The sequence below is a fragment of the Myxine glutinosa genome, chromosome 13 (assembly GCF_964187855.1).
Source record: "Myxine glutinosa chromosome 13, kmMyxGlut1.1, whole genome shotgun sequence".
Taxonomy (NCBI): Eukaryota; Metazoa; Chordata; class Myxini; order Myxiniformes; family Myxinidae; genus Myxine; species Myxine glutinosa.
The window spans coordinates 99,926,146-99,939,206 of record NC_136273.1 but is presented as its reverse complement, the minus strand read 5'-3'; the positions used below and the strand labels follow the sequence as shown (position 1 = coordinate 99,939,206).

The 13,061-nt window shown below is 45.9% G+C and overlaps 1 protein-coding gene across 1 annotated transcript in view; it reads right to left on the bottom strand.

Moving 5' to 3' along the window:
• LOC137438415 (pappalysin-1-like) overlaps positions 1-13,061 on the bottom strand; it is a 173,759-nt gene that overhangs the window by 53,766 nt on the left and 106,932 nt on the right. Inside the window, exons 11-12 of the mRNA XM_078767041.1 lie at positions 5,510-5,641; positions 5,209-5,341 (exon numbers count right to left, since the gene is read on the bottom strand). Coding sequence (XP_078623167.1) covers positions 5,209-5,341; positions 5,510-5,641 — 265 coding nt within the window. The remainder of the gene's footprint in view (positions 1-5,208; positions 5,342-5,509; positions 5,642-13,061) is intronic.

Sequence of the window (13,061 nt, the reverse complement as noted above, 5' to 3'; positions counted from 1 at the left end):
CAGGATGCAGCGCTGCCTTTAGCTACAGGTAACTGACAATTTGCAGTCAACAGTCCGATTGTCCGATTATGAAATGTTTAAAGTGTGAAATCCAAAAAATTACATCTCTTCCAGAGCTGAATGGAAGCCGCAACCATGTGACAATTTCACTGATGTACATAGAGAATTTTTCAAAAGCAGCCTTGGTATTTTCATTTTCTCATACATGAGAATCAGCTCGTCAGGAGTAGCAGCTGCCTAGTGCGATTTATGACATCAAAGTAATAATATTCATTTGTATCAGCCAGTGCACAAATGAAAAATATATTGTATCAAGCCCCATCCTGCCTGAACATGCGTAATGTTTACGGTCGTGGTTGTTGTCATTCCATTCTTGCTCCTGATGTCATCCATCAATGCATTGCCAGCAGTTTCATTCAGGGGAGTGCCACTGCTGGCTGAAACACACTGTCGGCCCTCCCTCCTATATCAATGTCTGGCACGCGTGTTGTCTCGTACGTTATACAGTAAATAATAACCCAAGGCAGAGTTTCCACACCTCCTCAGCACAAAAAACCCTCGGAAAAGAATTCAGGCCTTGGGAAAAAAAAGATTCAGAAAAGAATTCTCCACATTATAGTGGACACAAGCATTAAGGCCTTTTTGTATAAACCTTGTCGAGGCTCATCAGGAGTAACAGCCTGGTGTTGGCTTAGCAGTTAGGGTGCAGCTTGGGATCCTAGGATCCTGGGATCCTGGGTTCGAATCCCGGTCGATCGCTAAATTAACGCCAGGGGGGTTGACTCAGCCTGTCATCCTTCCGAGGTCGGCAAATTGAGTACCAGTTCACTGGTAATTCCCTGTGTGTCGCAACAGGCGACTAACAGGGTTGGTGGCAGGAAGGGCATCCGGCCATAAAACATTGCTTCAAAAAGGGGGCCACGGTGCCCTAAAAAGGCCAACCCATGCTCTGTGGGGAAAAATGGCCTCTAAAGGTGGTTCATTTTTTTTCTTGTCGAGGCTCATGGAAGAGCTGGTACACTGAATGGATCAGGACATGACAGGACAAAAAGACCAGTGGACAGAGGCGGGAAGCACTAACAGCAGAGTCGAAGGCCAAAATGGAGGGAGACTTGGACAAACAATGGGTGTGGGAGGAATGAGAGCCAGGAGAGGATGTATGGGGTGAACAAGATGGATGCAGAAGGAAACTCCAAGGAGGGAAAACTGGAAATTTGGAAGGAGGGATTTTGGTGGGGTTAACGAGGGTAGAAAAGATCATGGTTTTGGATTGGGGACGATCTAAGATGGTGATGTACAGCTGTCTTGAACACCTGGAGGGAAGAGTGAGATTGAAGAGAATTTGAAAGTTGGTTCCAGAGGTGGGGAAAAAGATCTGGCATAATCTCAGGTCTTAAATTGCATAATCTCAGGTTCAGAAGATCTTGCTTTCAGCTGATTTCATAAAGATCACGTGTATCGGAATGGTGCGCTCGCATGGTACCTGAGCAGCAGCGCAGCGTGCTCCTCCTTGAGCTGCCAAGTCTTCGTTTGATTCCTGACGCAAGTGAAAACTATCCTGGGTGGGCTTTCACCATAGACTTACATGATGTCCTTTGTAACAGGTGTTCAAACAACTGTCCCACTGGTGAACATTAAAGACGCCATGGCACATTTGATAAGAGCAGGCCATTGAGAGTCTTACCTGGGTCACATTATATATTCCTACATTAATCATTGGGAGTTGGGGATAGTTTACTTAGTTAGAGCGGTGCTGGTAAAAGCAGCCAAGTGAGTTCAGACGATGGCCAGGAAGAAAGCTATAGCACAGAGCACAGTAGAATAACATAGGTTGTCGGGAACAAGGGGAAGAGACAACGATTATGAACAGTGGGGATTGTTTCATGTTCATGACATTAGGGGAGGTGTGGGTTGAGGGAAATTTCTGCTGTGGTAAGGGCAAAGTAATAGCCCAGCTAAGAAATACTGTAGCTGCACTAAAAGGTCGGCCATGTGTTAATGAATGTAAAGGAGGGTGAACAGTTTATCCATACAAGTTGGTGTCACATGAGGGTGGAGTTGTCTGAGCAAGTAGGAGTTGTCTGAGCCCTCTTATGGTTAAAACTGCCAAAATCAAGACTCCATTCACCTTCACTCTTTCATTCCTCTTTTCTCCCGCCTCTGGAATAAAACTCCCTCACGCTCTTCAATCCCACTCCTCCATCCAGGTCTTCAAAACAGCTGTTCATTACCATCTCTTATCTTCCCCCATCCAAAATCTTGATCTTTTCTACCCCCGTTAATTCACCCCAGATACATTTTTTTGAAATACCGACTTCTTTCCTGGAAGTCCTCGCAGTGTCCATGTATTTTTTTTACTCTCCCACCCCTCCCCCCCCACACACCCCCAATCCCCCCCACCTTCCCCCCCCCCCCCACCCCCCAAGCCCTCTCCCTCCCACAGATCTCCCAATGTCCCTGCTCTCCATCTTGTTCTCCCACTCCCTTTATCATATGTTATATATTGTATGTATTAGTTTGTCTTTTTGTGATCAATGTTAGCTCTTACACGAGCCTCGATGTTGCATACAAAAAAAAAAAAATTGTACATTTTTAAAAAGTAGGCAGGGATAAAGAGCAGCCTAAGATGCAAGATGGCGGAGGTGAGGTAAGGTACAGACAGACAGACAGAGGTGATATGAGGTACGGCCATGCAATGATGAGATAGAGATGTGGACAGGGAATGGGTAGGCAAGGGTCACATCGGGAAGGGGTGATGGGGGGGCAGAGGCTGCCTGAGAGGGCGGATCTGACCATCGGGATGAACTTGGTGGGAGATGAGGCAATTTGATTTGGAGATTCGGCCTTATGCTGGATGGATTGTAACAATAACAGGGTGTGCTGCAAAGAAGAGGCTGGAATGATTCATATTGCAGAAAAAGGTGGATTGTGAGTGCAAGGCAGGCGATGCATGGCATGAGCACAATGGTAGTCAAGAGCTAATGATACAGGTAAAGTTTACTCTGAGAGGTTGATAGCACAGGTTAATGGGTATTGCTTACTTATAGCTCATAGCAATGGGGTGTGAGGTTATGGTTTCTGGTATCGATCCAGTACAGAACAAGGAATATACTTTATGAGAAATGCAATACATGTTGACCGATGCTTAAAAGAAAATGGTGCAAGGAAAAATGTTTCATATTTACGTAGGAGTGAGAAACCTTTCAGGGGAAAAATGAGTGTTTTCAGAAGGATGGGGACAGCCTAAGTAGATCGGGTGCAAGAAGGTTTACGGTGGGAATTAAGAAAGGGATCAAATATTTTTAGCTTTACAAGGGAAGAATGGCTACAAATGGGGGGGGAACCACACAACAACACAATATGGGACTTTCAACATGATGTAATCTGCCCCAGAATGCTCAGCGCGCATGCGCAGAAACCCCAGGAAACGGCCGTGTTCGGAGTAAAATAAAGTTAAATGTGTGAGAGATAAGGATCGTTTCCCCCGAAGTGGCTCACGAAGCTTCTAAAAGAAATAAAGAAACTTGGAAAAATACCTGAGAGAAAGGGTTGTGCCTCTGCACAACGAAATACTTGGAAAGCTTTCTCAGCTAAACGAACGGGCAACTGCTCGTACTGCAAACTCCCGACCATGTGGGCCGGTAAAGGTCTCGAGTGGACGGGCATTTGGATCGGTGAATGGACTTTGTATTTGGTTTTGGTGTTCCTGAACACTCATGGGAAGGACATATCTGGTGTGAATGTATAGGGTAAGTTTAAAACGATGGTATTTACTATTAATCATAATGGGAGATCCTGAGGGAAGGAGAGGAGCGATGGGAGCTACGAGTGTTTGTAGCCCCTGTTGGACTTAGTCCGAAACACGAACTTATGGATGGGTCTCGTCCATCGGTGCGTGCGTCTGCAGCGATATCTCGGAGATGGATGCACCGATCTTGTTCATACTTGGCACACAGAAAATGAATGATGGTTTACATATGCACATCATTTTTTTCAATATCAGATCCAAGATGGCCGACTGGTGGTCATTTTTTTCACTTAAACGTGTCCCCAACCATTTCTCAAACATGCATGGACCGATTTTGTTCAAACTTGGCACAAAGACAATACATGAGTGTATACATATGGAGAAGATTTTGTTTTTTAATCCGACCAAGATGGCTGACAGATGGCCATTATCTCTGTAGAGCAAATTTACTAAAACCATGGGGGCTTTGACATTATATGTCTTTTTCTCCTTGTTATAAATATATTGATTGTTTGGTTCTTCGGCCAAAAGAGAAATTACACTAGATTTTTGCATCTATTTCTGAAAGGAGAAGCGTCCGTCTGTGTGTGTTTATATACGCCTGTGCACGCGTTCCCTACAAGAGCGGCAGGGGGAGTCATATTAATATCCTTAATCCTTATTCCTATTGCCAATTATTATTACCATTACTTATGTTAGATCAGGCCAATAAAAAGATCAGACCATGCCTCACCGTTCTAAATTCCTGATAATAAAATTTACTTCCGTGAGGGTGTCGGGAGGGGAGGTGGATGGGGGGGAATATTGAATTTATAATGGATTAAATTGAGATTTTTTTTGTCATTGATTTACACATGATACCACATAATGTCAACGTGGATTTTTTTTTTTAAATTAATTTTTCTAAAGAATAATTAAAAATGAAAAGCTAAAATCATGATAAGTTAAATATCCCACGATGCCTTTCAAAAAGAGTAGGCAATTGTGTGCCTTAATAATAAGCATTCCTTTCACGCCATGAAGCACATAGCCAAAGAAACTGCCTCGGCAGAGCCTAAGGAGTACAATCCTGGATAGGTTGCCACTCCGACGCAGGATACTTGGATGGCTTATTATCCCAGTAAGCTGGTACTCATTTTGCCAACCGCGGAAGGATTACTGGCTGAGTCAACCCACCTGGTGTTATTTCAACAGCACAACAGCGGCTCAAACTCAAGACCCTAAGATCTTAAGCCAGCCACTTTAACCGTGAAGACAACACCTGGCTTACTATTGTGTGCCTTACCCTGACCAGATTTCAAATTCCTTGCCTCCCATACTTGGCCATTGTATCAGTGATACTATGATGATACAACCAGCAGACAGAATTCATTATTGAATCCTGGTATAATATGTATTTACAAGAGAGAGAATGAGTGAATCAGGTATAATGTCCATGTGTCTGTTGTTGGCCTACTCACCAAGGAACTGGTTTTCTACACCTTGAATCAGTGTTACGTGAATGTATTTCTTGCTGTGATCCCACGTGAACACCCCATCCGAAGCAGAGTACAGCACAAGATGGGAGGCTTTGAATGGCTGTGAAAAGTTGGCCTGCACACAACAACAAAATCTTATATTTAGACATTCTAATCCAAGTCTGAGATCTCTATGAGTGAGATAATAAAATATTATATTTGGACATTCTAATCCAAGTCTGCAAAAGTTATCGATTTGTATCTGGGTTAAGTAATATCAGTGGAACTTTTGAGGAATACTCACCCACAACTGGTAAGGGACATTATGACGTGACAAGCGCAGGAGATGATTACTCTGCCATTGCTGATGTGATGCACAAGCAAGCAAGGTATGGTTTTCCAACTCCATTGGCCATTCGGTGAGGCTGGTGAAGCACTGCAGAGAAAATTGTGCGTATAAGTATGTGGAGCAATTTGAAGCACCAATGAAAACAATTGCAGGGGTACAGGGACATACCTGTGGGATATTAGAGGAATAATGAGAGAAAACAAAAGTGTGATGACTGGATGGTTGTAGTTTACTTGGAAATATAATGGTAAGAATGCATTCATGTGTCATGTGTCATTTGGCACCATGCCAGTTGGCTGGGTGTGGGTACCTCTCTCACCAGCCGTGGCTCTTCAGCAAAGGACTTCTGTGACTCACTGGGACTGACACAATCTGTCAATTTCCTGACCCGGATCTCAGTCAACGGAGCATCTTCTCTTCTGGACTTAGTTATGACTAACTTCCCTGAAAATGTCTGCTGCTCTTCTTCTGCTCCAATCGGCTCATCTGATCATGTGCTTGTTAAAGTGCACATCTCTCTGACCATTCTCAGGGAGCCTCCTCAGCGTCGACGAGTCTGGAATTTCACTCAGGCCAACTGGCACGGTCTTCAAGCAGCCATCAATCATCTGGACTGGTCTCCCATCTCTACCGCCTCTGACATCAACTCATCCTAGGAATTCTTCCAAAGTAAATTGCCCTCTCTCATGCACAGATTTATCCCATCTCGTCTTCAGTTGTCATACCGTTCCTCCCGTCCATGGTACATGGAATCTTGTGGTGAGGCTGTTGCCCAGAAACAACTTGCTTTCGTCTCCTGGAAGCAAATCCAACGGAAGGAAATCTCATTTCCTTTCACAAAGTCCGAAACAAGTGTGTGTCCACCCTCAGGAGAGCCAGGAAACAATATCTCTCCGTTCTCAAGACAGAACTCTCTTGTCTGTCTCCCTCTTCCAAATCCTGGTGGCGTCTGTTCAAATCTGTTTCTGGTGTTTGTTCCCCCTCCGTCCCCTCCCTCACCTCAAACGGCTACACGGCTGACTCCGCACGTGAAAAAGCTGAATGCCTCAACTCTGTGTTTGCCTCTAAATCTTGTGTCCCAAACCCATCCCTCTCTGTACCCACCGTACCCAGTCGTACCCAGCTGCTCCTGGACTCTGTGTCCTTTCCTCCTGACAAGGTGAAAAAGTTTCTGTCAACCCTCGACTCTGATTCTGCAACTGGACCTGACGGCATCAGCCCACGGGTCCTAAAATCCTGTTCTTCCGCTCTTTCGCTACCTCTCTCTGTTCTCTTCACCCTCTCTTTTACTCAAGATCATCTGCCATCTGCTTGGAAATCAGCCAACATCACCGCTTTACACAAAAATGGTGCAAAAACAGATCCTAGCAACTACAGACCAGTCAGCCTTCTCCCAATTATCAGCAAAGTCATGGAATCCATCATTGCTTCAGATATGAAATCTTTCCTCTTCTCCAATGGCTTGATCTCTGATCATCAATTTGGTTTCAGACCTGGTCACTCTACTCTGGACATGCAGCTTCTGCTTTCTCAACAATGGACGGAGGTCCTCAATGCCAAACAGGAAATTAGAGCTGTCTCCCTTGACATATCACGTGCCTTCGATACGGTCTGGCACCCCGCTCTGCTCACCAAACTCTCCTCCTTTGGTATCCATGGAAATCTCCACGCATGGCTGGCGGACTTCCTCTCTAGTCGCAGTCAACGTATGGCCCTGAATGGGTTTCTCTCATCTCCTCTTCCTGTTCAGGCTGGAGTTCCCCAAGGCAGTGTTCTGGGCCCTGTGCTTTTTCTGGTCTTCATCAATGATCTCTCTGACTCTCTTGAAAATCCTCTCTATCTCTTTGCTGATGACTCTACTCTCTGTCGCTCCATTCCTCATCCCTCAGATCGGCAATCTGCAGCCTCCTCACTCTCTGCAGACCTGGACAAAATCACAGACTGGGCAAACAAGTGGAACATGTCTTTCAATCCTGACAAATCTCACACTCTTACGATGTCTCTCGGAAAATACCGACTGGACAACCCTCCCATCCACTTTCTGAATAATCCTCTCCAAGAAGTTCTGCCACTCAAGCTTGAGTCCCACTCACTATCTGCCATGATCTTTCCTGGAAAAACCACATTTCAAATCTGGCCTCCAAAGTCAGTCGCCGACTGGGCATCCTCCGTCATGCGAAGTCCTTCCTTGGCACACCTGAGCTCCTCACCACATACAAGGCTTTCATCCGCAGCTCAATGGAATACTGCTCTTCCCTCTGGGCTGGTGCTCCTGCCTCACACCTAGCTCGTCTTCACGCTGTTGAAACCAAAGTGTTCAGAATCATTGGCATCTCCCGCAATGAAGCTAACTCCAAGGGCCTTTTACTCACTCACCGCAGGCAGGTTGGTGGTCTTTCCGTCTTCTACCGACTCCTCTCTGGCCTTTCCCCCCCAGCTCTCTCTGGGCTCTGTCCCCCAAATATTCCTACAGGTCACACAAGATCTGCCTGCACCCCTCTTATGGTTAAACTGCCAAAATCAAGACTCTCTGCTCACCTTCACTCCTTCATTCCTCTTTTCTCCCGCCTCTGGAACAAACTCCCTCACTCTCTTCAATCCCACTCCACCCTCCAGGTCTTTAAAACAGCTGTTCACCATCATCTCTTATCTTCCCCCATCCAAAATCTTGATCTTTTCTACCCCCGCTAATTTCACCCCAAATCCACTTTTTTGAAATACCAACTTCTGTCCTGGAAGTCCTTGGTATCCTTGTTTTTTATACTTCTCCCACCCCCCCCCCCCCCTTCCCATGCCTCCTCCCCCCAAGCCCTCTCCCTCCCACAGATCTCCCGATGCGAAGATGCAGGACGATGTCACGATTGTTGTGCTGCTCTCCTCCCATGAGAACTGCAACGTCATTGTTGACTGGCCCTCCCCTTCCTCCCCTCCCCTTCCTCCCCTCCCCTTCCCCCTCCCCTTCCCTTCCCCCTCCCCTTCCCTTCCCCCTTCCCTCCCCCTCCCCCCTCTGTCCTCCCGTTCCCCCCTTCCCTCCCCCCTCGCCTTCCCCTCCCCCCTCACCTTCCCCCTCCCCCTCCCCCTCCCTTTCCCCCCTCCCCATTCTCCTCCCCCCCCTTCCCACGCCTCCTCCCCCCAAGCCCTCTCCCTCCCACACATCTCCCTGCTCTCAAATGTTGTGGTTGTGTGCTTCCCCTTCTCTCAACATCTTGTCTTCTGCTCCCTCTTTTTATATATTTTGTTTGTCTGGTTGATTTGTTTGTGAAATAAATGTTAGCTCTTTCACGAGCCTCGATTCTGTATACAAAAAACAAACAAAAAAAAAACAAGCAAACCGGACGACGACGAAGCGGAAGGAAAAAAAAAGAGGGCGGAGCGAGAGAGTCGGGGAAGAAGCTGGTTCTTTGCGGTCTGGATCGAACGTTGTCGAGCAAGAGTCATGTACTTTGGGTTTCCTGGGAAAAAGGATTCCTGCGATAAAGTTGTTATCGCTGTGACTGATCATCCTGCGTGTCAGGTTTGGCGTTAGATTCCGAAGAATTATCGCCGGGTCGTTGCGACTCGAGGGCGAGCCGTCGGCCATTTTGACTCGCGCGCTTCACGCGTCGAGCAAACTTTCCTTGCTTCGTCAGCTGTTTCCACCGCTTTCAGACGTATCTGTGGTGTGTGTGCACCGAGGCTTTTGATGATTACTTTGCGGCTCGCCGACTGTGAACAGTGAAAGTTCATACCTGGAGGGCGCCTTTGGATTTCCCAGTCGCCGTGAGTGCGCCTTTGTGCCGCTTTAACCGCGTGACCCTTTTCTCCGCTTTGGCCGCGTGCGCCTTTGTGCTGTTTTGGGCGGTGTGACTATGCCCGTCATCTGAACGAGATTCTGGTTTCGATTCAACATCGTTCCGATGATCACTGGAGGGGATCGGCTCTGAGCTCGAAGTCGGGAATATAGAGACATTGGGGAATGTTCTTTTTCCACTCACTTGGAGCACAGTGAGTTACCTTGTACTAACTGATTTTACCATCATAGGAGATATATTGATTGTACTCTTGATTCCTATTATTATTGTACTGTTATTCTTGTGTGATTTTTAATACAATATTTGTTTCTGTTATTGGTGTTTGTATTATTTGCAATTGGTGTGGTTTCTCCATTGTTTTTGACACAGGATAACATATTTTTCTGCCGTGACTCCTCTCGGGGCTCGGAGGTACACCACGACCAGGGGGTCGGGGAGGAGCACGTAACACAGTGTTAAACTGTGCTTGAAGCTGTTGTCCTGTGAGCCGCCTATCACGCAAGCTGTTGACTCTCAGAAACTTGTCTTCTGATTCTGTTGTGGCTTTGGGTCTGCCAGACCTCTTCCTGTCAGAGTTTCCTCCAGTTTCCAATATACCACTTCCTGCAGTGCAATATTGTCCAAATAATGCTTCAGAGGGTGTAATAACAGTCTGTTCCAATACTGTTTTTATACAGACAGGGGGTTTGTAATGAAGTAATCAGCAGAGGTTGGGACACCTGCAGGGATTGTTTGCATCAACTTTCAAGGCTTAATTTACTTACATTGCTGCAGAACATCTAAGTTGTTAACCCATTACTTGTTCCCTGAAGGCCTTTTTTTACAATATAACTGTGCAATTTACATTATTTTCCCGTTTTTGCGAACCTAAACTTTTTTTTTTTAACCTCGAGCAGTTTATTGCTTACCTTTGTACCATTTCAGGTTATTCACTGGACTTGAATTGCTTAAATTTCAATAAAAACTGGAAAAATTGAGGCGTTCTAAAACTTTTGACTGGTAGTGTATTTATTTTCTTTCTCATCTGGGAAATATCTCAGGCACCTTTTGAGCTATGAAGCTGATATTTGGGCATGATAATGACAAAGTGATTTTGCTGTAAAGGGTATTTTTGATTTATTGATTAATAAATTAATGAATTAATTATTTAACTTATCGATTAACTGCTTAATTAATTATTTTTTTAAAGGTTACTGATTCGGATGAAACGGTGGTGGTTTAGGTATGCTACTAGCCAACTGATTAATAATTTACTTATCTTATGATTATTATTTATTTATTTTCACTATTAATCACTTTTTTATTTTCTTTCTCATCTGGGCAATATCTCAGGCACATTTTTTTTCCTTTTTTTTTTTGAAAACAGGATCGAGGCTCGTGAAAGAGCTAACATTTATCACACAAAAAATGAAAAGAGACACACAAAGTATATCATAAGGGGAGCTATATAATAAGGGGAGCGGTAGACAAGATGGGGAGAGAAGGGGAAGCACACAAACAACATTTGAGAGCAGGGACATCGGGAGATCTGTGGGAGGGAGAGGGCTTGGGGGGAGGAGGCGTGGGATGGGGATGGGGGTGTGAGAAGTATAAAACACAAGGACACTGCAAGGACTTCCAGGAAAAAAGTTGGTATTTCAAAAAAATGGATCTGGGGTGAAATTAGCGGGGGTAGAAAAGATCAAGGTTTTGGATGGGGGATGATAAGAGATGGCGGTGAACAGCTGTTTTAAAGACCTGGAGGGAAGAGTGGGATTGAAGAGAGTGAGGGAGTTTGTTCCAGAGGTGGGAGAAAAGAGGAATGAAGGAGTGAAGGTGAGCAGAGAGTCTAGATTTTGGCAGTTTAACCATAAGAGGGTTGCAGGCGGATCTTGTGCGACCTGTAGGAATATTTTGGGGACAGAGCCCAGAGAGAGCTCGGGGAGCAAGGCCGGAGAGGAGTCGGTAGAAGACAGAAAGACCACCAACCTGCCTGCAGTGAGTAAGTGGCGGCCCTCAGAAGCGCTCAGCAAATGGCTGAAGCACTCAAGCAAACACTCTATTGAAACGGTTGATAAGGAACGAACAGCTTGACCAGCGCTAGCTTGCTGGTTGGTAACTGAAGACACCCTGGTGCTTCACAGACATAGCGATGCATCAATGTGTGTGTCCTGCAGATGAACGTTAAACTGGGCGTTCCATCTGTCGACGTTGGTTCGTGGATCTTAAAGATCTCATGGTGTCCTCTGGGAAGAGTAGTGGAGCTATAGCCGGCACCTTCAACAAATTCCAAATTCTTCCTCTGACCTACAAGGAGGCACTGTGTCAGCGTTACAGCTGCACCCCAGCAAATGATACCACCCACCGCCATGTGCTGCTGAAGAACAAAGGAGAAGAAGAAGAAGGGAAGAAGAAGAAGAAGAAGAAGAAGGGGAAGAAGAAGAGGAAGGGTGGAAGGGGAAGAGGAAAGAAGAAGAGGACGCAGGGGAAGGGGAAGAGGAGGAAGAAGAGGAATAAGATAAAGATGAAGACCATCCTGTGCTATGATGACTAGCAAAGTTACCCGGTGTTGCTTGGGAGCGAGGGGGTAGGGAGGAGGACTGAGAAGATGGGGGAAGAGAGCCAGCAGAGCAGAGGGTGCAGGGGAAAAACATAGAAGGGGAGCAAGAGAGACAGCAGGGCTGGGGTTTGGGGGTAAACTGCGAATGGCACAGGAGACCCGGGTTTGGGGGTAACAGAGCCGGCGAGGCGGGGGACAGGAGAGTTTATTTAAAATGATGGGTTGAGGTGATGCCATTGGGTAAAGGGGTCTTACGGATCTTTGGGGCCTTCAGGGTCAACAAAGTCTTAAGAGCCTTAAAGGGTCTTTGAGATCTTAAGGGTCTTCGATGTCTAAAAGGCCTTAAAAGGTCTTGAGGATCTTTGCAGTCTTAAGGGTCTTTAGGTTCCAAAGGGTCTTCAAGGGTCTTCAGGTACATTAGGGTCTAAAGTGGGTCTAATTTCCTAAGAATATAAAAAGTATTCTCTCAAGCATGTAAAAGGCATATAAAAGGGTGTTAGTGGTCGTCGGGATCTTTGAAGGCTGAGGTGGTGGATGAAAATACCCTTCGGACAATCCCCAGGTCGGACTTGGTCTGCGTGCCAAATTTGGTGGTCTTTGCAAAAAACGCAAACACACAGACAGACATACGATTAATTTCATCTATTACATATCTGGACATTTTCTATTTCAATACCGAACTGAATTACACTGGAATAAGGTCATGTGGCACTGTCCCTTCAGCACGCTAAAGGTGTGATGAACATTGTGATATTGCAACATGTCTAGTAGTACTTATAAAGGGAAAGCATGCAACAGCAGGTGGCGCCATCTTGGTATTTGGCATGTTATCCAAATCTCAGATCGTCCCCAATCCAAAACCATGATCTTTTCTACCCTCGTTAACTCTCACTCCAATCCCTCCTCCTTTCAATTTTCCACTTTTCCATCCTTTGAGTTTCCTCCTGTATCCATCTTGTCCACCCCATGTATGCGTCCTCTCCTGCCCCTCATTCTTCCACACAGTCTTCCTCCATCTTGGCCTTCAACTTTTGTGGGGTTGGTGTTTCTTTTTCCCTCTCCGTCTCTGTCTCTGTCTCTGTCTCTGTCTCTCTCTCTCTCTCTCTCTCTCTCTCTCTCTCTCTCTCTCTCTCTCTCTCTCTCTTTCGTCTGTTACGTCCCGATCCGTTCAGTGTAC